At 40.1% G+C, this 25661-nt stretch overlaps 5 protein-coding genes and 1 long non-coding RNA gene across 7 annotated transcripts; all 6 read right to left on the minus strand.

Annotated features, from left to right (window-relative positions):
• Positions 1–387: 387 nt before the first annotated feature.
• LOC143221837 (uncharacterized) lies at positions 388–3674 on the minus strand. Its single transcript, XM_076447436.1, has 2 exons — positions 1657–3674; positions 388–1595 (listed from the first exon to the last, which is right to left on the minus strand). The coding sequence occupies exons 1-2, from the start codon at positions 1699–1701 to the stop codon at positions 1314–1316; spliced, it is 327 nt and encodes a 108-aa protein (XP_076303551.1). The 5' UTR covers positions 1702–3674; the 3' UTR covers positions 388–1313.
• A 148-nt stretch (positions 3675–3822) lies between these two features.
• Positions 3823–5769, minus strand: A4 (apolipophorin-III-like protein). Its single transcript, XM_076447435.1, has 2 exons — positions 5409–5769; positions 3823–4388 (listed from the first exon to the last, which is right to left on the minus strand). The coding sequence occupies exons 1-2, from the start codon at positions 5688–5690 to the stop codon at positions 4077–4079; spliced, it is 594 nt and encodes a 197-aa protein (XP_076303550.1). The 5' UTR covers positions 5691–5769; the 3' UTR covers positions 3823–4076.
• A 3494-nt stretch (positions 5770–9263) lies between these two features.
• Positions 9264–10620, minus strand: LOC143221838 (uncharacterized). Its single transcript, XR_013011860.1, has 2 exons — positions 10320–10620; positions 9264–9993 (listed from the first exon to the last, which is right to left on the minus strand). It is a non-coding gene; the product is annotated as an uncharacterized LOC143221838 (long non-coding RNA).
• A 2867-nt stretch (positions 10621–13487) lies between these two features.
• Positions 13488–15000, minus strand: LOC143221843 (uncharacterized). Its single transcript, XM_076447438.1, has 3 exons — positions 14830–15000; positions 13764–14044; positions 13488–13691 (listed from the first exon to the last, which is right to left on the minus strand). The coding sequence occupies exons 1-3, from the start codon at positions 14971–14973 to the stop codon at positions 13577–13579; spliced, it is 540 nt and encodes a 179-aa protein (XP_076303553.1). The 5' UTR covers positions 14974–15000; the 3' UTR covers positions 13488–13576.
• A 4689-nt stretch (positions 15001–19689) lies between these two features.
• LOC143221811 (uncharacterized) lies at positions 19690–22862 on the minus strand. Its single transcript, XM_076447379.1, has 5 exons — positions 22724–22862; positions 22083–22653; positions 21098–21978; positions 20244–20628; positions 19690–20170 (listed from the first exon to the last, which is right to left on the minus strand). Exons 1-5 carry the CDS (start codon positions 22824–22826, stop codon positions 19936–19938), a joined length of 2175 nt encoding a protein of 724 aa, XP_076303494.1. The 5' UTR covers positions 22827–22862; the 3' UTR covers positions 19690–19935.
• Positions 22863–23415: 553 nt separating this feature from the next.
• LOC143221820 (splicing factor ESS-2 homolog) lies at positions 23416–25527 on the minus strand. Of its 2 annotated transcripts, none has more exons than XM_076447401.1 (3): positions 25298–25527; positions 23805–24957; positions 23416–23722 (listed from the first exon to the last, which is right to left on the minus strand). In XM_076447401.1, the coding sequence occupies exons 2-3, from the start codon at positions 24947–24949 to the stop codon at positions 23425–23427; spliced, it is 1443 nt and encodes a 480-aa protein (XP_076303516.1). In that variant the 5' UTR covers positions 24950–24957; positions 25298–25527; the 3' UTR covers positions 23416–23424. The 2 variants fall into 2 exon arrangements, with proteins under 2 accessions (XP_076303516.1, XP_076303517.1); XM_076447402.1 differs by having other exon boundaries at positions 25293–25527.
• Between the last annotated feature and the right edge of the window lie 134 nt (positions 25528–25661).

The following is a 25661-nucleotide window of genomic DNA, read 5'->3' on the forward strand; positions in this document are numbered from 1 at the left end:
TTGCGATAAAGATCATCCGCAATACTTTGTCCCTGTGTCTGTACGTCCGTGCGTCTGTGCGACTGTACTTCTGTTCTCTGTGTGCATGTGCCTCTCCTCTGCGTCTGCCTCTGGCCACTGGCTGGCTGCTTGTGATTGTGCCACAGCATTTTCATCGCGCGTCGCCACTACCGCCATCTACATTTTCCTTTCATATGAAAATGAATCTTTAGCTCGCCAATTGACTGGTGTTCGGGACACCTGCTCATCATAGATTCAAACTTTGCCCGTAAGCTGTAAATTTTACAGTGTAAACCGTTAGCCGTAAAACGATCTTGGTACTAGTATAAGCATTTTATTCTAACAATATTACAGCGTTGTCGAGTATAATGGTTCTTCTTCGAATTTTCGAACAATATGTATAATCGTTTCGATCAGACTTTCGTTGAATCGTTTTTAATTTCGACCCGGCTGGTTCTTTGTTTACGTACACGTATTATACATACACTACTACTCAAAAGTATCCGGACACAAGTATGTATCCTTTTTCTTTACAAAACACGTAGTTTAAGTTAGTAGGAAAAATATTTAGAACAAAATTTTGTCACTTGCAATCCACAAATACGAAATCTAGTGGAACGGTCTCGGTGCTTGAAAGGATTTCAATTAAGTTTCACTTTGTTTCATTTCTAAGGTGCAGAGCGAATTCAGAGAATTTCTCGATACAAATACTAATAATATAAAATACTAATGGAATAAAAAACTAATAAAAAGATTGCCGCGATTAGTGCATGCAGTAATATCTAGACCTCGAATCTTTTTGCATTTATGAAGAAATTAACTGGATGAAATATAAAACAGTGAAAAATATCAAAAATCCAAGAATATTGTTACATACGTTGTTCTCAACGTAAAAAGACTATGTAATAAGGAGTGAAATGAATTTTTATTTAACTACTGGTTCCCACAATCGATGCACAATATTTTTATTTTGTATAAAAGATCCGCAGTCTACTAATATATATCTAATCGCGGTGGATACGTCGACGAATCTTATCGGTAATTAAGTTTTCACATAGTTAATTTTTAGCTTAAAACGTTAAATATTCCATAAGAAAGTAATAAAGATCGATTTTAGTCACTATTTGATACTCAAGTTAACTTTTATGCGTTGCTATTACACATTTCGCAAGTGTCTGGATACTTTTCAGCGGTAGTGTACATACATTCGCACGGTTACACGCGTATACGAATACGAATACAAATATTTTGAATTTGCTAATCGAACGGCTCGCTTTCGAAAAGCGTATTCTTCAGGTTGGATCGAAGGAAGGTTAACGTTGACGCCGGTCGGAAGTATTTCGCGGGTCTTTATGCTCCTCGCGATACATTGCGTGAAGTTTTTGAACGACATTTTTCGTCCGATCGGAAATGAAATTGTCTACTCGACCCAACACGTTTACGCATCGAACCATCATATCGAAACCTTTGTTCACTCTTTCTGCTCGATCGGTACGAGCAATCAATTTATCGGACTTGCTGTTTTTCCAGGACGTTCTTCCCAAGACGCCATCGCGTTCTTTTCCGTGCACCGTTTCGGCTTTCCTCGCAATCGTCTGGTAAAAGGTTTCGTTAAAACTTTGTAAAGTGAAGACTGAAGAAAATCACTGGACTCACCATCGAGACGAGGAACAGTACTGGTAGGAGCGTCGCTACGTACATTTCAGTTCATTTTAAATATATGTATATACATACATACATACAATATGTACATTATACATGTAGGATATACATATGTATATGCATATTTACAGGATCGTACTTTTCAAACGAGTAAATTACCGGTAACGTTACGATCGAAACTTTGACATTGATTGCTGCGACTTGACCGTTGGTTCGTATTCACTGAGCACATATATGTACCCTTATGCGTACACACGTGTGCTCATCGGAATGGTATGCGCTGACACGGTACGCAAAATGCTTCGATCAAAATCGCAAAGCAATTTGGAACATTGAGCAATACCGCCGATAAGTATAATCAATGTTGAAATGATTGTTTGCAGTGTCGACAATAATTAATATAAGTAGAATCGCGTTGCCACTTACAATTAGTATCAACGCGTAACGATTTGGCGAGCATACAGTGGCCCACAAAAGTGTTCGTACGCCATTTAAAACAGAACAACAACTTTTTTATAATTCTACCAAACAACCTGATGTTTTGTAAGCAATTAGAAGCATATTGTTTACTAAATGATTGAGATACACACGAGCTGTAAGCGGGTAAAAATGGTGAAAATCGTAGTTTTTCACGACTTTTGATCAGTTTCTAATCGTACATCTTTCGATGCGTGTCGTATGTGTATAACTAACATAGATCTACAAAACGTATATTTTAAATTTTCATTAAGGGGGCCCAAGTAAAAAAGTTTTAAAAAATGCCTTTTTTATTTTTGCATGTAACCTTGTAAATTATAATTTTTGGAAAATTTCTTTTGCATATCATTGAGTAAACCAATGCTTCTAATTGCATACAAAACATCAGGTCGTTTGGTACAATTATAAAAAAGTTATTCTGTTTTAAAGGGTGTACGAACACCTTTGTGGGCCACTGTATTTCGATTTCCCTCGTTCGAACTTGGGACACCGATAAATAGTAGTCGGAAATCGCCAAAACGTGGTCAAAATAGGAAGGAGTACTCCAATTTAGTTAAAAATGGATACTCTGCGGGTTTCGGGTCACTGATTATATCAGACTGCGGATGTTTATGCATTTTCCAATTTTTGTCGACAAATTTTAACGACGAATTTTTCTTGCGGCCTGAAATATTTCCATTTTATATGATTTTCTTAATTTTATCGGTATAAAATCGATATAATACCTTGTACGATACTTTCAGTGGTTTATTCAAAAATTAATAATTTAATAATGCAACAAATATTTTGAATAATGGTATAACCACCCCTAGCTGTGGATGGGTAGCCAGAATCTGTTTCCTAACTGGTTGACTTACGCTCGTCTTCACCTCGAACTCATCCCCTTGGGCCTTCGGTATTGGGAGATTCCAAGGTGACCGCGTGGTCCCCCATTTAGTGGGCCCGGTGAGGCATTGTAGACCTGGGCCAGGTACAGTGTTGTAAATCTTGGCCCGAGTCGTTACCTTTATTGCTAGTGCAATTAGAAAGATGGCAAACTCAGGATAGTCCGAAGTCTGTCATCCAGATGTTTTGCATGTAATAAAACATCTGTTTCGCCTTGGGACGGACCGTACATTTTATTTTATTACACTCGTTCATTTTTACTTGACTCTTATTATTTTAAATATGGCTAACTCATTTTGTCTCTCTCTCAATTATAGTCTAGAAAAAGTTAAATTTTCCACTAACTTACAATATATTTTCAATGTGTTTTCGACTAAGTTCCGCTTTATCTAACAAATAAAATACTAATTAACAAGAATGATAAACTAGCGTTACAGCGCGATGATAAATCCCAAAGGTAATTTTAATTATGGTTGAAAATGCCGATCTTTTAAAACTACAAACTTTAAAAACTTACGTATCTCCGACAGAAGTACGTATTAAATATTGGTTGTAACAAAAAAAAACGTGTTCTGGCACTTTATAAATAAAGTACTACTACACAGATTTTTAAACTACGGAAAACAATTTGTTACTTTTGGCCACGGTTTCGGCCGAACTCACCACTGTGCGACGCATGGAAATGGAACAGCCTATACAATATGTTATGTATTAAACCAGATTATGATTTCGCAAGCATCCTCGATAATAACGCGTTATACGCTTTTCGAATGGAAAAGGGGACCAATGAAACATCGATTGTTGAGTCGATTACACCATATATATTTCGTTTATCGCATACTATACTATATATTACAGAGATGTAAGCAAACGTGTCGCATGATTGGCTTACGGCTTACAAGGTGGAAACATACGTAAGCGTGCAACTTCGAAAAATTTCTCTCGATCTTCGGCAATTAATTCTTTTTCAATCGTAATCGTCGATCAGTCGATCGGAAGAGACATGTGTAACGACTCTGATTACGTGGAACGAAGAAACGAAGGATTTAGAGTTAGTCTTTTTTCGGTGTGGCAGCGGCTTGCTGGAGCACATTGTTCAGATTCTGTGTCGCTTCTACGGTCAAGTCGACCGCCTGTTTCGTGAACTTAGCAATCTCCTCCTGAATCTTGGTCGAGTGCTGGCTCAGATTCTTCGCAGTATTATCGGATTCTGTGAGCACCACCTGAACACCTTGCTTGAATTTCGCTTCCAAATCGGCTAGCTGTTGGTTCGTATTTCCACTGGTAATAACCTCCAGACCTTTCGCGATTTTACCTTTCACGTCGTTCCATACCGCTTCCAACTCGGGGCTTTTGCTTTGAACCTGAAACAACAATCACCGAGTTCCTTTAATTCGTGCTACATATTTCACCTGAATATGCGCACATGAGGGATTCCTTCGATTTAAGAATTCCATAGAAAGTCAAACCTCCCAATAGCTTTAAGGGGGTAGTCTCGTTTCCAGGATTGCGATACTGCAAAGATGGGGGTTTTCAGTAGCCAAAAGCGCTAGATGAAAGATCGATCTAGGCCGCAGCCGCCCTCAAAAGTCCTATTTCTGCGTTTACAAGGCGTAATTTGCATTATTTCGAAGCATAAATATGAAAATTGCCCAAGTCCAAAAAAGTAAATTTTACAGGAGGCGAAAAAAATGATTTAAAGCGAAACTATTTTGCTTTACACGGAGATATTTTCAAACTATGTTTATATTTAGAGACTAATTAAAGCAGTTAACAAAAAATTACCCTCAAATCATAGAAATTGAAGTACCTAACAAGGCGAAGCTGAAAACCCAATTTAGCAACAATGAACCCAACTTAGGCAGTTATCAGAAAACCCTCGTGTTTGTATTATCGAGAAATGAGAAGGCTAATTCCGCACCCTTGCAATCCTGGAAAAAGGAGTATACCCCCTTAATCCTTTGCACTGCGGCCTAGTGACTCATATAGTACTATATAATCGTAATATAGTAATATATAATTATATAGTACTATATAAAATAAGTTACTATATAATCAAAAAATACGGTTGCTGCAATAAAACAAAATACTTATTCCTTAGCTACATTATATAAAACAAGTTCAAGTTTATAAATCTTCAACAAAATTAAGCGACAGTGGATTTAAAGTTCATATTTCAAATGTCGCATTATCGGCGACAACGTAGTGCAAAGGGTTAAATTCTTCATGACGGCAAGGGGTTAAGCAGAAGCAAGAGATGGGAATAGCAACAGGTTGCATCCTGAACTTGTTAATTCTGGTTCGAGTCGGTATTACTTACGCGCTAGCGTGTTCGTGCGAAAAAATAAAGGAAAAGTTAGAAGATGAAAGAAAGATATGTGTACCTGTGCAGTGACGTTCTTCAAGTACGCATCGAAATTGTTCGCGAAGTCGTTCGTTTGTTCCTTGACGTTCTTCACAAGAGTCTCCTGGTCGGGCAGGTTTAGTTTCTCCTGGATTTGTTTGGCGAAATCGTTGATGTTGGCCTGAGCTTCGGTAATAAGAACGGTTAACTGGTTTACGACGGATGTCTGGGTATCGGTGTTGCTGGGAGTGGTATCGACGGCTTTGGCCTCCGTTGCTACCACGACTGCTAATGCTAACGCGATCGCGAGAATACTCTTCATTTTTCTTTGGTTTTGTTCGTTTTCGATCTGACGCAACTAGACAACTAGGTGTACCACCGACTGATGCGCCGGCTGCGCGAGCTACCACTTTTATAGCCGATTCTTATCGGGGGTGCACGAGGGCACGGTTTGTTATCTCGCGACCACCAGGACGCGCGATGTTCACGACGACGATGAATCACAACTCGCAGCACGTGCGCTCCGAGAACAGTTTGCATCTCTCGTGCGCATCTCGTCTTCCAACGGTGAGACGAACTCGATAAATCTTGTTAACAAACAGGTCGCACGAACAATCTAATGTATCGGTAAGAAAAACCGATCAGACAATTCTTGTGTTATTGCTTATATTGCATGTATGTACAGTAAATAAGCCGGACAGAGCTGTATGATTTTAGTCAGTTCGCCTTCCCCCTCCACTTGGGGGCATACCCCGCAAGGGGTTGAGATTGTTGAGAAGCTCGAGCTCCCTCGGTCGTCGAGGAGTGTAATGTGTAAATATAACGCGTCATCCAATTACAAAATTTCTTTATTTTTGATTATTTTTTTTATGGGACTTTCACCAACTTATTTGTGCCACTTTTCTTATTCGAACGACAATAAACACGATATAAATTCAACTGTATTTACTGTTTACATGCGCTGTCCTTTTCTACGTTCAGCGCGGTCCGTGAGGTTACAAAAAAATAGTTGGACTACTGACCCGAGGATCCGGCTTAGATCACTTTACTGTATACTGTAGGTATGTATATCGATAACCGACAGATATTTACTAAATCCAGTTTTTATATTTTCAATACGGCACGGATAAAAAGTTGTAAAATTTTCTCCACGATTCTGATCAATAGCAATTTAAAAAAACCTTTTTTTCACGTCACCTAGTAAATTAATCCTTCTAACGCGCGCGTCTCAAAAAACTCAGGCTGCTCGGTCCAATTTTCAGAATGTTATTCGTTCTTTATATTTTCAATACCGGCGCGGATAAAAAGTTATAAAATTTTCGCCACGATCCTGACCAATTGGAATTCAAAAAAATTTTTGACGTTAAACTAATACTTTTAGTCTCGAAAAAATTCAAGCGTTATCAAGAGTTATCGTCTTTTCAAAAGTATCCGAGTATTATTGCGAATCACTGTATACATACATATGTTCAGTTACTCGAATTAATTCGGACGCTCTAAGAAAGACGATAAATTTTTTAATATTGTACTATACGATTTGAACTTTTTTCGGAAGCTAGAGCAATTAGTTTACTACAAGATGTGAAAAGAAATTTTTTAAAAAATTGCGATAGATCAGAATTACAGAAAAAATACTAAAAGTTGCATTTTACAACTTTTTTATGTGGGCCTGTATTGAAAAATTTAAAAAATACGTTTTGTAGATTTGTGTGAATTAAACATATTCTGAAAATTTCGTCAAAACCGGTCGACGTTGCAATGAGCTACAAACCTATATCTAAGAATTCTTACATCTTTCAATGCCTGCCGTCTTTTCCTGCATGAACCGATTTCGATGAAACTTTCACAGTGCATATAATTGACACAGATCTACAAAACGTATTTTTTAAATCTTCAATATAGGCCCACATAAAAAAGTTGTAAAATGCAACTTTTAGTATTTTTTCTACAGTTCTAAAATTTCTTTTCACATCCTGTAGTAAACTAATTGTTCTAGCTTCCGAAAAAGTTCAAATCGTATAGTACAATATTAAAACAGTTATCGTCTTTCTTAGAGCGTCCGAATATTAATTCGAGTAACTGTACACTGTAAATACATATCGCAAGTTGGTTACACGGTCCACGGTAATCGCCGGATAAAAATATCGAATAGCGTTATACTGATCGCGTTCAAGTTTCAAACACTCGATCTCGGTCTGATACTCGGAAGTCAGAGGTCAAGGCCTCATCGGAATTATCTGTAATTTCGGATCATCGTTTTTTCTGAGAATCAATTGTAAATCGATGCTGGCGAATATGTTTCGAGAATTGGCATTTCACCATTACGAACACGATTACGCGCTTACAATGGGCGATGACGATGACAACAACCCGTTGGTCCGTCTTTTCGTTATTTGTTCGGTAAATACAAAATACTAAATACGATTCTGTTGGCAAGATATGTATACTATGTATACGTCAAGGGGGCAAGGTCCCGAGGAAAGTCTGCACCGTTGCATTCGTTGGTCACGTTTACCAGTAACACGCATAATGCGCTCCTTGTTTATTATATGTAAGTACGATTAGGTCGATAAATATTATGTTCGAGTTAGGAACGATGAAATAAAAGTCTCAACACTGGGAAATTTATCGGGAATATGATTGGATCGTTGGATGGTTTCAATCAAAGCGAGACTTTGGATTACAAAGGATCTTTTGTGTTCGATACTATGATGGAAATTCAACCTCTACGTATTCATCGTGTTATTTTTCTACCTAAATACAGGGTTCTCAACCTTTTTCTTACATCGAGCCCTTTTTAAAGAATGATTTTTTTCATCGACCCCCATACATTTTTCTCTATAATATACAGTGTACAACATAATCATAATACTAGTAATTGCACATAAAAAACTCAACCCTTTGCAGTTTTCGAGTTAAAATTAAACATTTCTTCCATTTTATGGATATGAAATTGATGTAACACCTTCTCCAATACTTACATGTTTAGTAATTGATTGGATACCAACATATGTATTTAATAATAATCTGAACAATATTTTGAATAATGGTATAGCAATTTTTAGTGGTGATTCTGACACGCCACTCGAGTGCCAAGGGTTAAAGATAACAATTTGACTAAGAATATGAACAAAGAATTAGAAAAAAGTGGTTTAGTAGATTCATGTTTTATTATTTTACAAACAAGATTTTAGAAGCACAGATTGTGTGGAAATCTATATTACATTTATACATATTAAAGCGGATACTATTATTCAATAATTACATTCCTTAAAAATTAAATAAAATTTTAAAACAGAAAAATTGATCATCGATCCTCAATAGACCATTTAGACCCCGTTGGGAACCCCTGACCTAAACGAATAGACTTGCAACGAATTGTACCTGGATAGATACTACTTACGTGTATATGTAGATATGAAAATATATAAATCATCAATGTGTCATGACGTTCCTTTCGATAATAGCATGACCAACGTACATATACAAAATAGACGGACAAAATAATCGTGAAACCAGCACAAATTGCATAATGCCGATAGGATATAATTTTTTTCTTATAAAATTGAGAAAGAATGCTCATTCAAAGAATTTTGTTCGTGACTCCAGGAAGAACGAGCAACGTCTCGTCGAGATTCTATGTATCAGTTTCGCAATGCTCATTCTACTTATACGATTACCTTGAAACGTAACCGATTGTTACGGATGACGTGTCCGTTGCAACGCATTCGATCGCATAATTTTTTGAAGCTTCGATACTCCGGATTTTTATACGGATATTCCAAAAAAAAAAAGAGGGAAAACATCTGGTTCTGCTATATGCTTGGGAAAATATCTTGGATTCTTAAATATAATTAAGGGATTTGAATCGGACAAACAATATCTGACATCATGCTTCGGTGTTCGTGTTTTATTCTGAGAAATGGTCTGACAAGCGCTTTACATAACGACGATCATCGATTAATCGTGCGGCGCGACGGCGTGTAATTCGTATTTCGATAAAGTAAAGAAACATTTTTTATCTCGATGTCCGATGTCAAAGTTGACGATGTTTTCAACTCGGGAACGCGTTAGTAGTGGTATACACGCATGTTTTTGATGCAACAGAAATGACGCAACAATACGTACATATTCCGAACAGCATCCTCGAAGAGCAGGGGGAAAATTTGTAATCTCTATCGAGAATCGTAGGACTAAAGATATACATATATTTCGAGTACAGTTTGTGCAAATTTAACAAAAGAATTGCATCGCACGGACGAGTGTAGGTTAGTAGGCGTAGGCCGTGTATTAGTATTATTGTCCGCATGGATAAAAGTGTAACATCGTATAATAACGTACATTATATTATAATCATAGGTAGGTACATATGTATACCAAACGATGAATTAGTCGTGAATCTTTTCGCCAATCTTCTCCGCTTCCTTGTGAATTTGTTCGCCAGCTTGTTTCAAGTATGTTTTCGCTTTCTCGATGGCGTCGTTGAAGTTGGTCTCGTTCATCCATTGGCCCATTTTCTCGTTGAACGTATCGGATGCGCTGTTCCAAGCTTTCTTCACCTGGTCCGCGATATTTTCCAATCCGCTGGGCGTAGATTGCTGCGTGTCTTCCGGCATTGGACTCGCCTAAACGATTAATAAAGAACGATTCGGTGAAGATACATTTTTCTTTCTTATTATCGGCGGGAATAATTTCAACAATTCCTTCGACAGGCTCGTACATAGATTTTCAACGACCGTGCTAGACCTATTTGAAAGAATTTAAATAATTGTTCATCTAAGTATCTCGGAGTCAACAGAAATTATTAAAATATATCGGGAAATCCCTACTTATTGGCGTCGGAAGGCCATGTATCTGGTTTGCACGTATTATATTACCGAGATTTCAACAGACTATTGAATAAATCCGTCCGACAGTTTCGGTGTAAAAGAAGCTAAGAAATAGTAAATACCTGGAAGACGTAGAACAGGCACACCATCAAAACGGCCGTGAACAGAAGACGAGACATGGTACTCGCGATTTTTGCGTCGGGACGTTAGAACGTTAGAAGTTAGATCGTTAGAACGTTAGAACGTTAGAACGTTAGAATAACGGTGCGATAGTTTTCGTCGGAGAGACGGCGGTAAACTGCTTTGCTGGAAGCGGCGCGACAGGGTACGGCGCGGCGTGACAAACGAGCGTTGCTACTATCAAACGAATTAAGATCAAAGATCACTCGGCAATAATCAACGACTCGAGCCTCTGTGCTCTCGCGAGATCCGTCTATCCCTTTTGTAGTTGCTCTTTGTTGAACATGACACGACTAGACACGACTAAACACGACTAGACACGATACGATCGTATCTATTCCCGTGTTGCAAACGTGTTTGCAAACTGACAATGAAATCAATTGCTTACCGACGAAACAGCCGCTTTTATTGGAAGTAATTATTCCACTTCGCGGCATGAATTGCATTTTCTCGCGTCGCATTCTATTCTTCGAATCGCCGGAAATTGTATAATCTGCGTGCCCCGTGCCCCCGGCCTTAAACTCGTTCCCCGATTTTCTTTCAAAATGATAGTTTTTCATGGAAAGTCTCGTTTTTCCGAGAACAGTTATGAGTTCCGGGATTTGATCGTGTAGGTTCTGAAAATGTCCACAAAGGTTTTCTTTACAATGCCAGTTTTATTTTACAACTTCGAGCTGGTATACAAACGAGCCTCGAAACTTTTCCTTTTTTTCTCATTGTTTGGTGGAAGGTAGAATGTGAATTTCCACGTACAGTCTTCCCTCGCATAGTGAGACTTTTGTCTCTACGGATAGTGTAACTTTTTTATCATTTACATCATTAGCCACGTCTGATGTGTAGAATTTTGTCCACCTATATTAACACTAACCGTACCGACTACAAATTGTATCAGATATCTCGATTGTTTTATAAAAATGACAAGACTGAACTTCTTTCGATTTGTCACAATCTTTATAATGACACGTGATTAAATAAAGAAATCTATTGAATAACTTCTGATGGAAGCATCTGTACAATTTCAATAATTAAAAAATAAAAAATGTGTAACCGGTCATTTACAGTTAGTGTTAAGCATTCGGTAAACTGTGCGCTGGCCACAGAAGAAGACGAGTCTGTTTTCAAGGACGTTCCCGAGAGGTAGTCTGGAATCTCCTGTATACTGCCGGAAACGGAAGATTAACTTCGTTCTTTGTAGAGGGAGGAAGAAGCGGCGAAGAAGCAGCGTAAGATGTACTCGAAGACGGTGACATCACGGATAGTGGGCTGGTTACTTCTGTTTCTTCCGTTTTTTCAGCAGTAGTGACCGTATCGTTAGCGGAAGTGCCGAAAACATGATCGGAAATGCTAGTACGCGTAGGAATAGCGATAGGAGAAAGGCTGGATTCAGCTATCGCACTCGAGGAATTACCGACGAAAATTGATAGAGGAGGAGAAATCATCGACTCCGGAGGCGAAGAGGATTCGTCCGGTTCGAAGGACCTTCGAGCGACTCTCGAAGGAACATCGTATTGAATGGGAGACAAGGATTCGCCCAATACCGTCGTAACTGGATGAAAAATCGTAGCAACAAGATGTTGTCCGTCGCTCAAGATATTGTTCGCAGATGGAATTTCTCGAATGTCCTCTACAGAAGTTGAAATAAAATTTGTCACCGGAGCAATTATACTTTCCTGAAAGCCGGACGCGTGAAACCCTCGATAGAAATCCTGCAAAGCATCAGCGGCTTCCTTCAAGACGGGGAAATACCGACAAAGCGATCCCGACTCGAGAAATCGATCGAACAACCATTCTACGAACGATATCGTTTTCTGGAGTTGGTTTCCTTCGATACGATTCGATAAATGTTCGTGAATGAAACGCAATGCGTCGTCCTTCGCGCCCAAGATCTCGTCTCGCAGCTGGGTCCCAAAGTCCGCGTCTGTACCGATATCTAGATCGAGACGCAATCCGACGCGCTCCACGACTCGATCGACCAAATTCTCGATGGCCATTTCCAGTCGATCCCAAGTTTCCCGAATCTCGGCTACGGGGACAGAGTTTTGAACAGCAATGGTCAAATATTCAAGATATTCGGGATTCGTCAGGACCCTCTGGAACCGTATCAAATAATATTCCACGACTTCGGAGAGACTTTTGCCCGAGAGCAGACGTTTCATCGAAATCAAGCGTTTCCCTTGGGTTTCTGCATCGAGTAGTTCATCCAGTCCAACTTCGTACTTCAAGTTTTGAACAGAGATCCACGCGTAACGCAGCAACTTGTCCGCCTCGCAGAAAATCTCATGCGCCGCCAGTGCCGTCGCACCGATCTCGCGATCGTGACCAAACTTTGAAGCTTCCGCCTTGCAGGAACGTTGCTGCAGTTGTCTCCGTATCAACGTCGACGAATCCGTGGGATCCGTTTCGGATAGCGGATCTGTTTCCGCCGTCCAATCGACGATATGTCGCTTCGGCAACACGCGCGACCCGTCTGCGATTTTCTGTAAACAATCGATCGTTCTTTCTATCTCACGCTCGCTCGGGAACGCCATTAAAAATGAGTTTTACCTGTTCTGCATTTTCCAACGGCATCCCCGTCCACGATTCTTGTATGTTCGGTGGAATCTAGAGACGATGCGTTATTCGATAAGAGTCTGTCAAAAGTTGCGGACAATCCGCGACAATAGTTACCCATGGTATGCCCGTCGATTCCTCTTGATTTCGTCGATGCGTTGGATAGTCGTGCGAGTTCTCGTTGGCGAAAATCGGGATAACGGAAATTATCAGCCCCAAGAACGAAAGAGTAAACGGACGTCCGGTCTTCATACTTCCCATCGAAGGAAAGACTTTTCGATTTCGGCCAGCGATGGTCCGTACACCTTCATATATATGTACTCTGTTGTCGCACGTGTATCAGGCCAGCACGTACATCGTGCGGAATTTCGACAACAAAGAAAATTGTGACTCTACGTTTACGAGAATCTCGACGCGATATCATCGATCGAAACAAGATCCGACTTGATCCGATTGTTGAAAATTACTTTTCCATTATCGGTTGAACGATAGACATATTTAATGTTTGATTTTGAAATAAATCCTTGGTGAACGAAAAGACAGACAAATAAGGGAGGAAAAGTAAGAAGATGAAGAAGACTTATATTTTCGAGGAGCTTTATATTTTCTTGATATGACACGATTTGATAACAATCGATAAATGTGTAGCTTAATATCCGCACGAGGATGAAACTTCGCAAGCAGGAACAAGTACCCTGTCGATTCGCGTGGAGAGTCCCCTCAATCGTTGGACGTATCTGCTTGTAGCTGCTTCGGGGATTATTCTAAACTCGGAGAAAAGAAAGACAGAGAGAATTACGGTCGATCGGTGGACCCGTCGTACGCTTGAAACTTACTCTTGTTTGGAGATTGGGACTCTAACGTCGAAATTATACTGTTTCAACGGGAGCAAAGTATCGCTGGCAGGAGGGATGTAGGTATTGTACGCGTAACTTCTTCCTCGCAAAGTGTCTTCTTGTAGGACGATGTCTGATCTCGGCGATGGCGGTGGCAATGGCACGTCTATCGCGATCGGATATTCGAGACGTCGCGGATTCGGATTCACGTACATGTCCGAAATTACTTTAAAGTCCATCGTCAATGGTACTCGTTGCGCTTCCACAGGTGGTTTTGGTCCCTGAAACGAATTGGTTTCGCTCGGTGATTTATCTGTTTCATTTCCATCTGGTCAGGATACATATTCGCGAAAGATAGTTCTGATAACGACAATATAGGTACTAGGGTGGCTCTTATTTTCGACTTTTGAATTTCTTGTACTCGCCAGAGTGGTTCTAAATAATGAAACAAAATGTGAGCAAAGTTTGAGCTGGATTAAATAACGGAAAAATTGCTCATATTTATTTAACGGTTCATTTTGAAGGAATTTTCGAAACGCAGTTCTCTTTATAAGACCTTGGCCCTGGAGAAAGTGAAACTCGAAAATCTGCAAGACTTTAAAACAACATGTATGGAATCTCCGGCAAAATAATCTGCAATTAATCAAATATAAGTTTCGCAAGTTCAGAAAAAAGAACACATTTTTTGCTAATGTTTCTTGATAAAAGATAATGAAACCACACTTCAATTTACAAAGAAAAAATTTTCTCGAAAACCGTTTGTTTTACGAAAAAAAGTAATGCATCATAAAAGACGCAGCTTGTCCACATCTACAAGTTTTGTTTAACATATCTTTCGACGCGGTAAATAGTTTAGAAGATATTCGAGGAAAACGAATTTTATTTGTTTTGCATGTTTTCCCGTTATCCGATCGGGATCAAACTTTGCACAAATTTGTTTTGAATGATTTGGAACATCTCTGGGGAGTGTTGTAAAAGAAATGTTTGACAAGAGTAGATAAGAGCCACCCTAATATAGGTAATAAGGTGTAAGTTTGCCCTATCGCATCGACGCATGGACTTTTACCTCGATCATGATTGGTAGTTGGCGCGAAGCGACGCATGGCTCACCGTACGTCACTATTGTCGGTCTGTCGTATTCGTAGACCCGACTCTGACAACGGTTCAAACAAACTCCGATAAACAGCCAGATCAAAGTTTCCGAACGCATGACGACTACCGAAACTTCGAATCGAGATTACAATGGTACTGCGAACATGACGATTGTGCGCACACTTAATATACAGTCGGTCGAAAACAATTCATCTTCCTGTTTTTCGTTCGACCATGCATTTAGATGTTTTACATTTCGCAATAATTAATCCCGAATTCGAGTACACGTGCACGTTGCACGTCTAGAAATTTCACGGATCCTGGAACGTGCTCGCGGAAAACATTCACCGGGCAAACGTCCTCCGCGGAAGTTGTAAGATTCCAAGCACGGACGTGTTTATGAAAAAGAAAATGAAACGCACGTATTTCGGTGGACGATGCGAGACTTGGAACGCACGATCAAAATTCCGTGTTTAGAAGATTATTCTTCACCTCTAATTTGCGTATCGTACACAACAAACATAGAGATATATGGTAAAGGTACCGTGCCCCACCCGGTTATCGGACACGAAACAAACTTTCTAGAAATTAATAAATATAACATGAAGTACCTAGTATTACTTCATTTTAAAAATAAAAAAAATAGATGTTTCCTCTTCGTATATAAATCAAAAGTATTACAATAATTTTTGTTTAAGATTCCCCGAGACAACGCAATTTTTCGTAAAAATAAATTACTGTAGTAGTGGTAGTAGTATTTATTTAATTCGACCTCGCGGAGCCAAGAAATTGGACTTGGTTTATAGTTCTCCAATGTCACATTCTTCCATCCATCCATCCATATCCCATGCCATACCGTATGCCTTATTGCCTATAATCAATGTTAATCTAATCTAATGTCTTACATCTAATATTGCCTCTCCCTCTCTCCTTTTCATTATTTCTTTCCTTTTTTTCTCGATACTCCTGAGCCAGTCTACTATTTCCCCCACTCTTTTATCTTGTACTATCTTTTCTATGCTTATATTTATTCTCTCTACACCTTCACAGTTTTCTGCCAGATGCTTTAGTTTCTCCAGGTGTCTGTCGCATATCAAGCACATTCTCTCTTCCTCTTTTCTCCAATATTTATTCCCTTTTTCCGTATTTCCACATCTTACTCTAGCCATCAGGCTCTGTCTCCTTCTCCTTTATCCTCTAGCTACCTTTTTTTTCTTCTTTAAAGACGTGCGGAAAAAATATATTACGTACCCCCGCCCTCCAAGGGAGATAGTGTGGGGCTCGGGGGACACAGATGGTCGGTGTCCCCAATACCCAGTAAAAAAAATCGCACGTCTAGGACCTTTGGCCCTTTCCTTTCTCTCTCTTCGATTGCCCGAGAGAGCACAGCTTAGGGCCCCCGCTTTCTGCATATCTCCTAACAAAAGTCCTAAGCTGTGCCGTATTCCGGGTTAGGGCCACGCCTGTCCTTGACCTTTTCCTCTAGGTACCTTGTACCCTTACTTCGTATATATATTTATATCTATCACCGAACCTAGATGCCATTATTAAAATAATGGCCAATACGGTAAACCGTATTGCCACTGACCCTGAGTTTGCCTATTCCTCCCCTTCAGAGTCTCGATAATTTCCATGGTTTATGTTCCTTCTCTTCTTTCTTTTTCTATTCCCGCTTGACTGTATCCCTTGTTGTTCGAAGATACTCCTACCTCTCTTTGCTATTTCTTGTTATCTCCTACTCCTCTTCTCGGTCCCTCAGATATTCCTTTACCAAAACTCTTCCCTCCGATCTCTCCACTCTTTCCTCAAATTATAACGCTTTCTCTCCTGCTTTAATTCGTACCTTCTCTCTCATGGTTCCCCCCAGTATCATGTAATCAGGCGTTGTTCTATCCAGTTTCAGGCATCATTTGATGTATTTCGTCTGCACTCTCTCCAGTTCCTCCCTTTCCTTCCACGCAAATATTTCTGCTCCATCCATCATTATCCCTCCTACTAGACAGTCAAACAAAATCATTCTTTCTTTAAATTCATCCCTAAATAATCTTTCTTCTATGCCTCGTACCTGCCCTAGTACCATATTTGCTACTCTTTCGCGTCTCCGTTCCTCTGTAGTTTTAACCCCAAGTACTTAAATTCTTATTACTATAGCACTTGCTTGATTTCTTCTTCCCCCCATTTCCACTCCCTCTTCTTCTTGATCCTTCTACCTTTACCAAACACCATCATCTTTGATTTTTGTGCATTTAGTCCTAGCTTTTTCCTTCCTAGGTATATCTTCAGTCTTTTTAGCATCAGCTTCGTATTAAAAATAAATTACAGAATGCCTTCAAACGAATAAAAAACGGTAACTGGTACCTGTACCCTATAATTATGAACCCATAATTATGAAAGCGGTCTAAGTCATATATTTCTTGTTTCGAGATATTTAAAGGAAAAGGATATTAACATTAAATGAATTCTATACAATAATGTTGAAACAACAAGCACTATGTAACGGTTCATTTTTGGCAATAACGTAAAAATTACATTGAATTAATTTAGTTTCAAATAATATGATGTGAAATAAATAGAGGTGTGCGAAGCCGGGACGGGAACAGGAACGATGTTCGGGACCGGGACGGTATCCTGAAACTTTCGAGATTCCTGAGAATGTCCGGGTTTCCCGAAAATATTCGAATTTCCTAAAAACCGTATTCCGTTGTCACGTCCAGTGGTTCAGCCGTTAATAATAATTGATAAAATCAATCATGTATTATAATTCATGACATACATTTTCTGAAATTCTTTTTATACTTGCTCTAATAATGTTGTACGAGAAATAAAATATCAAATATTATAATTAATAATTAATATCGAACTATCGTATATTATAACAGTTCTCTGAATCTCGATCGACAATTGTTTAAACTACAATTAATGTTATCGGCGCACTGGTTCGATGAATTGGAAAATAAGCAAATTATCACATGAAATTTAATTCAACGTTTCGGTCTCAATTTAGACCATTTTCAAGAATAGAAAATTTCTATATTATATTTAGTATATGGTATACCACATTGCGTGCGATAGAATTAAGAAAACTCATTTTGAATTTAAATCTTCATTGAACAAATTAAGAATACAAGCGAAATTTATTTCATTAAATAATTGAGACTATTTTAAATATAAATTGTAAGCGAATATTCGTTGAAACCTCGATCTATGAGATGCGCAGAGTAATATGATCCAGCCAAGAGGATGATAAACAGATGAAATATTATATAAACGTTAAGAAGGTGATTAAGAAGAACGCGATTAAGAAGAAAGCGATTAAGAGGAATTGGCGATGATGTAGCCACCTCATGAAGATTAAGCCTAGAACAATAATGGGTTGGCTAATCTATAAAGTTTTTTGCAAAAAGGGATGGCTCCTCGTCAGGAGCTCAGTTGACAGTTGACAGTCAATATTTCGAAGTTAAATTTACATCCAAGTTTGTTTACTGGTCAGTTCGGTAATAATCAGTGTAAAGTTCAGGCAAACGTTTTATCCCGCTGGAGTAATCGTTAGTGAAGTTAAAGTTAAATCGTGTTAACCAGCCGGATATTGTTAACATCCACCAACCAACAACATCAACGCTGGAAAATCAACACCACCACATCATTCTAAGGCGTACGAAGCGATTATATTAAACAACCTTCAAAAGCGAAATCTACCTTGTGGTAATTACTAAAACTTTACAAATAAGATCATTTTAACCAAATGTATGTATCTGAAATTTGATACTTAGAATATACTCTTGTTCATTTAAATCAAAACTTGACATCATTTTTAAAAGAGTTTACCCAACTACGACTTCTACGATCCAAATCCTCAATCAAGGTCACTTAGTATTAAGAAAATCCTCAATCTCCCGAACCGAAGCCGGTGAATGCAGGTAGGTTCAAAACTGCGTTTTATTCTCTAACGCAACCGTATTTGGACGAAATATGCCAGGTGTGCTTTTCCTTATATGGTTTATGAAACGTATGAGGACGGAAACATCGTAATTAGATAACACCATAAATCTTCACGTATCAAGTTTTATTTCACTAAATAAATTGCTTTCATTTCACCTAATTTTTTTGAACGCTCAGTTAACCGACGAGGACGAGTCTATCAAGTTTCGAAAATACGACGTCGAGAAATGTAGGAAGGAGAAATAATAAGCGATTCAATGCGTACGGTAAAATCCGTCCGTTAAAGGTCACTCCTGGGAAATCATTAGGACACTATAACGGATAGATACCAGTAACATTAATATGAATATCAAATTCTAAATCCGTGTGTTTGCCGGTTGCTTGTAATTCTTATTACGTAGGCATTTTTGTTCGATCCAGAGGAAGTAAAATCGCTTGCAGTACAAAAATATTAAAGAAACCTGAAAAAGGGCTTGGTCTATCACCATGCTCGATAGATTCGCAAGAACCGATTTAGCCAATTTGCCGCGTGATTCCTCGAACAGATCGATCTTACCTGGAAGATGGTAAAAATAAGTTAAACTCGCGATATCCGTCGATTCTTGTAATTAGTAAACCTGGTCGGCCATGTGCTTGTACGAAAAAATAGCTTTCGCCTGGTTGAAAGCGTGATTTACGAGGCGTTGACACGTTCGCTTAAAGTTTAAACCATCGAAGGCGTAACCGAACACATAACCGTTACGCGAGAGCGTCGTAAATCTCGATGTGCATATAGCAACACTTACGAATGTTTCATCTCTGCTCTCTACGCTACTCTTTACACTCTAAATTGTGAAAAGGAAGTTGTGTACAATTTCTACGGATATAAGAAGATGAAGAACATTTTTCACCCTATACTTATTCGTCCGTTGTATTTATTTTCTTTTTTTACATTGTCTATGTAACTCGATTGTATATGTTACACAAGATATACATATGGGGATAATTCACGATGTACCGTGGAATCGTAGAATCGTAGAATAAAAAGGAGAAGGTTCTCATCGCTGCAATAAAAAAGAACAAGACATATGCGCGTTTGTGTTCGAAACAATTTATTTCTCACGACTAATGAACGGATGTACAGAAGATGGTAAATAATAAGTTAGTTGGCGCATGCACCGGGCCTTGTGTCGCCGATTTCTCCGATACCAGAGTTCGCAAAACTATCTTGCGTCATTTGTTGCTGAACAATCACCGAGCCTGGAATATAATCCGGTATCGGTGGACCTAAGGGGCCGCAAGGTTCTTCCATGCTGTCGTTAATTTCTCCGTTGATTATTCCGCTGTAGCTTCTAGGATTTGCGTAGACCGAACCTACTGGCGCGTAACCTAGATCCCTGTAAATAATTAATGCGCTTGTTAATCGGCATGCACGCACGGAAATATGAAAATAGATGAAATGGTAGTTACTTGTAGGTGAGCAAACCCTCCGCGACTCGATCGACGGTCTCTTCTTGCGTTATACTCTCGCGTTCGATCGCTTCGAGCTCGGCGAGTTTCGCCTCCTCTCGTTCGTCGTAAGAACCGATCACAACGGTCCTCGGGGGCGCAACCTTTAATTCAACGACAGGTCTGTCAACGGTGACGAGTCTCTCCTCCGGAATGTCTGCGATCTTTCTTTCGTTGTTTACGTCGTTCGGAACCGTACGGTGACCAAACGATAACTTATCTTCCGGTACGAATTGTTTTCCTTGTCTGTAAATTACGTTTGGCGCTCGAAGATTTTTATACGCAAGAGTAAGAGACACCGCGTCCGCCGGCATTTGCGGATACGAGTAATCTACCGGAGCTTCGTCTGAAAATTAGAATTCAGCAATCTCAGTATCGTAGTTGATGTAAAGTAGAGATCCCTATTTCACGTGTATTAACGTATTCGCATTTTAATTCGTATTAATTTTTAGATCAAAAATTAATTTGAAAACCACTCCCATTAAAAAAAATGTGACTTCTTTCGGGATAATAACAATCGCTGTTTAGCTGTTGGAGAACACCATTCTGGAGCAACTACTGTTGCGGATGTGTTTAAATATTTTCTTGCCGGCTCTACAATTCTCAGATGTTTGAATTTATTGTTGTACCAACAACCGCGAAATTTGTGAAGCCATAGTCTCGATACGTAAATTAATATCAGTGTTCTAAAAATTGTACAAATTAAAATGCGGATGCATTAATGCTCGTGAAATAGTACACGTGTACTTAAAATGACACACACTAAAGTACGTGTATGTAAATACACGTAGAACCTGTTATAAGTTGTAACGAACCTGTGTCGTCGTCGAAACAGCTCGAGGTACCGCTACCTGCAACAACCGTCCTTCCAAATTGGTTTTGTCCATTCGGCATTTGAGCGGTGTTCGCATTCGGACCAGAGAACGGGAAAGAGGGCACGCCGTATACTTGGGAACTCGATTGACCAAAAGCTCCAGTGCTCGAGCTGCTATATTTTCCGAATCCAAATCCACCGAGTGCTCCGGAATTTACACTTCCAAACAATCCCGATCTCGATGCGCCAAAAGCTCCAGAAGCCGATCCACCGAACGTACTAGTTCCGCTTTGTACATTGCCAAAAGCTCCAGAAGCCGATCCACCGAACATACTAGTTCCGCTTTGTACATTGCCAAAAGCTCCAGAAGCCGATCCACCGAACGTACCGGTTCCGCTTTGTACATTGCCAAAAGCTCCAGAAGCCGATCCACCGAACGTACTAGTTCCGCTTTGTGCAATGCCAAAAGCTCCTGTTTGGGGTCTGGTTCCGCTAAATGCTCCACTGTATGCTCCGCTATATGCGGACGACGATCCATCGAATGCTCCAGAATTCACGTTTCCCAGCGTTCCCAATCTGGATCCCGATACCGATTCCGATCCTGATATTCCAAAAGTATCTGTATTCCCTATCGGCAGCGGATTCCCTATGCTCGGTGTCCCAAACGATGCAGAGTTGGATCCGACCGTTGTCCCGGACAGCATTCTACTGGTGGTTTCTCCGCTATGCGTGTTTATACAAATTTCGTACGGTGCTGCAGGATTGCAGGTGCTGCATACAATTTTCCCAGGATAAGCTGGAGTCACTCTAGTTTTCTCGATCAGTTTGCCACTGCGGGAATCGATCGGAAGCGGATAGCACAAGTCGCCGATCGGTGTGAAACTGTGTGTGCATGCGGGTATGTAAAAGAAATACGTGAATGTATATTTGTATCGGGAGAATCGATCGTTTCGTTTTACTAAAAACGTATTGAGTATTTATTATACCTGGGTACAATGTTGACATTCGAATCCGACGAGTCTTCGAGATCCAGAGATGTCGAGATTTGTTTGCTACAGCCACAACCGGAATTACTGTTGACAGGATTGTCGGAAGTGGTAACAGCAGCATAGTTAACGGGCGGGTTGTTGCTAGTAATCGTAATTGTGTCGCTGTTGCCATTGCCATTACTGTTGCTATACCCATCAGAATCGCTGCTGCTGTACGCGATGACACCGCCGTTGGTATACGGGACCGAACTGCCGCCGTTGTATGCGTTGGAATCGTCGTTGCTGTACAAGTTTGAACTACCACCGCTATATGCAATGGTATCGGTGTTACCATTGATATAGGTGCTTGCTTGTACATTTGCATTGGCATTATTAGAATATACAACAGGATTCGTGTTGCCGGTGCTAGGCAAATTGGAGAAAACACTTGGAGACGAGCTACCCGGTATGACTATGCTGCTTCGTGCAGCTGCGGCGTCGTTGATTTCTTCGGGCGTAACGTAAAACGTTGGCTTTGGCAATTTTGCAGCTTTCACGACGGTCTCGCTGCAGGTGCAAGGATTTGTACCTGCAAAAAACAAAAATTGTGAGATTGAAAAATTAAAACTAGAAGATTTGGTCGGTGATATAGAGCGTACCTGATCCTAAATTTCCACACGTGCACGCCAATGGTAATCCTTGAACGAGCAAGGAGCACGCCACAGTCGCAACCAAAGCACCGAATAAAGCCGACGACCTCATGTTGTCGAGGATTTGTCTGTTCTGCTCTCATCGTCGTTCCAATTGCTTTATATAGCCGAAAATATTGCGGAAGTATTGTTAAGTTGCGAGTTACGCGATCCGTGTCATTGTTAATCGTCTACTTCCTGTTGTACTCTAAGGAACCTTCCTCGAGTCGAATTATTGTCGCACGGCGAACATGTTTGTCGAAATATTCGCGCAAACACGATCGGATGTGTATCCGCTTCCGTCAAACAGTTCCCCGTGATACAATCGTGTCGTGAACGAATCGAACGTCGCTCGCGTACGACTGCCTCTTCCGCGTTTGCGTATTGTTGTTGTTATTATTATTATCATTATCGTCCTCGATACGACCGAGTGTCGACTAAACGTTGATTGCGCAAGAGAACTTTCATCCTATAACGGTTTACTTTCCGAGTGAGAAACGTTTTATTATAAAATATTATTTTACAGTATAAATCTTCGATACTTATTGTTAGAAAGTAAGTTGGTAGCTTCCGTATCATTCGTACCATTCGATAATGGTAAGCAATAACGTATTTACATCGGCATAGAATGCACGGTAGTCGAGTAATAATCGATCGTTTTGTTGGACGCTTTATTTGTTGAAAAAATCCGCTGCTCTTTGCCTCTGAAGAGGCAGATTCAGTAGATTGTCGGTGAGAACCGGTTCCTGTGATCGGGTGCTGTTATTTTCGATTTCAAGACGATTCTCGGGTTTCGATGGCGCGTGTATTCGCGGTGTGCCCGGTGTTCTAATGCCTATCGACGGTGTTCTAGATGACGAAGCTCTCCGAGGAGTCGGTGTGCTCGCAATTCGAAGTTTTTGCGTAGCAAATCTTCTAGCTGCCGGAGACATGGTACTCAAACGGTCTATGGTTGATCTTGGCGATGGTCTGTAAACGAATCGATTAATATATTAGACGCGTGTAACGAAATAATGGGGATAAAGTAACATTAAAAACAACATTAACTCACGTCGCTAGCGATCTTCTGGCTGCTTCCAACGCTTTGGTTTTTCTGTCCCTGTGTCTCTCTCCTGCTTTTTCCGCTAGCTGCAAGGCCAGTTGCTCTCTTTTCGGCGGTTCCGCCATTCGGAACGATGGCCCTTGACTTGTCCTTAATAGAGGAGTATCTCCACCATCCAATCTGAACGGTGTACCCTCTATTTGACCCCACGTCATCAAAGGGCTCTCACATTCTCCGGGTCTCGGGCTCGGAGTTGCCACAAAGCTGAACCCATTCACTCTGGGAGTTGGGTTCCTAACAATCTCCTTGCCATCTACGCCAATTTTTCCATCGTTGGCTTTCGACTGATTTTTCGCTAGCTCATTGATGGTTTCTTTATTTTGCTGTTCATTAAACGGATTTATTCGAAGCCTTGTATTCTCGTGTACCACCAGCTGCTTCTTCTTGGCCATGTCGATCCTTTCGTCCGGAGTCAGTTCAACTCCGTCGGGAACGTACATGATGTAATTCTTATTTTTATAACTCCAACTATCTAATTGACTGGGTTTTGTATCGCCGTTTTCTATAGCCAAGACATCCTCCGCGTTAGTCAACGCTAAAGATGTCTTTTCCGCCTCGTAAAGCCAAGCAAATTTCAGCTTGAGCCTCCTCTCCGCTTCTACCATCATCTCTTCGAAGCTTGCATTGTCCTCGCTGGTATGGGTACTCAAATAAGAGTCCAATCCGCTCTTACATTCTTCCCTGTCCTTCTCCTTTGGACTATCCGTAACAGGAACATCTTTAGGGGTTTTCAAACCTTTCAACTGTTCGTCCTCTGATTCAGTTTTATTCATAGGAGTCTCAAACGTGGCAGGACTGGCTGGTCTTTCTGTGGTGGGTCGACCAGAACTATACTTCTCATAGAGCTCTCTCATTCTTTTCACATCATTTTGCTCCAATGCGTCCAAGTATTGATTCTGAGCTTGCAGCTTGTTTAAATGAGGAAAAAAGTCCCTTTGAATGATCTCGCTCATCTTTCTTACATACGTATCCTCATCTAGAATCTTTGGCTGTAGTTTTTTATACCGTTTGGCAACTCCATGCGGCTTTTTAAATATTGCTGTGTCTTTCATATTTTTAGCAGTCTCCAAAGCCTGAGATCCTGGGGAATTCATTGTGTAACCTGCAAAAATCATAGTGCTTATAAACAACCAGGTAAACTGGATCGTTTCAATTGCTAAAAACACTATGAACGCTGAACTATCTGTAGCTGTAAGGAAAAACGCTGCATGTCACAATTTCAAAAAATTTAAGTTTATGCATTAATTGATCTGTAGAGTATAAGATTTACGTATGCATCATAAGAAAGTCATGAAAACAAATTCGGAAGGCTCAAAAAAATAATGCAATTTAACCGACGTCCTATGTCAAAGCATTAGCGATCAAAACGGCAATATCTCGAAAGTTAATTATGTGCGTTAGAAGAATGACAAGTCGTAGAAACTGATTGCTCTTTACGTTACGTTTTTCGGAGAAGCTAGGTTATGCGTGGAAAGAAACACTTTTTAGACGTAATTCTTTCCTTCCATGGATATAACGGTTTTTGGGTCCCATTAGATTTCTTCCTCGGCAAACTAGCCTGACAATCTTTGCGAGTTTACCATAATTATAGCCACTGTACTCGCAAATATAGGATGGATACGCATCTATTCGAACGAAAACTCACGAAAACTTTGTTAGAGAAACGCAGACAAACGTTAGGCGCAACCATGCAATACATAACCAACGCAAGGTAATCGTCGCTAACACTGTCACCGTTAGCGCCGTGTGGCGTCGCTGTGCGAGGATCATAGGAACTAGCATTTCACGAGAACTCGTCGGTTGTTA

This window comes from Lasioglossum baleicum, chromosome 3 (assembly GCF_051020765.1).
Source record: "Lasioglossum baleicum chromosome 3, iyLasBale1, whole genome shotgun sequence".
NCBI classification, from domain to species: Eukaryota; Metazoa; Arthropoda; class Insecta; order Hymenoptera; family Halictidae; genus Lasioglossum; species Lasioglossum baleicum.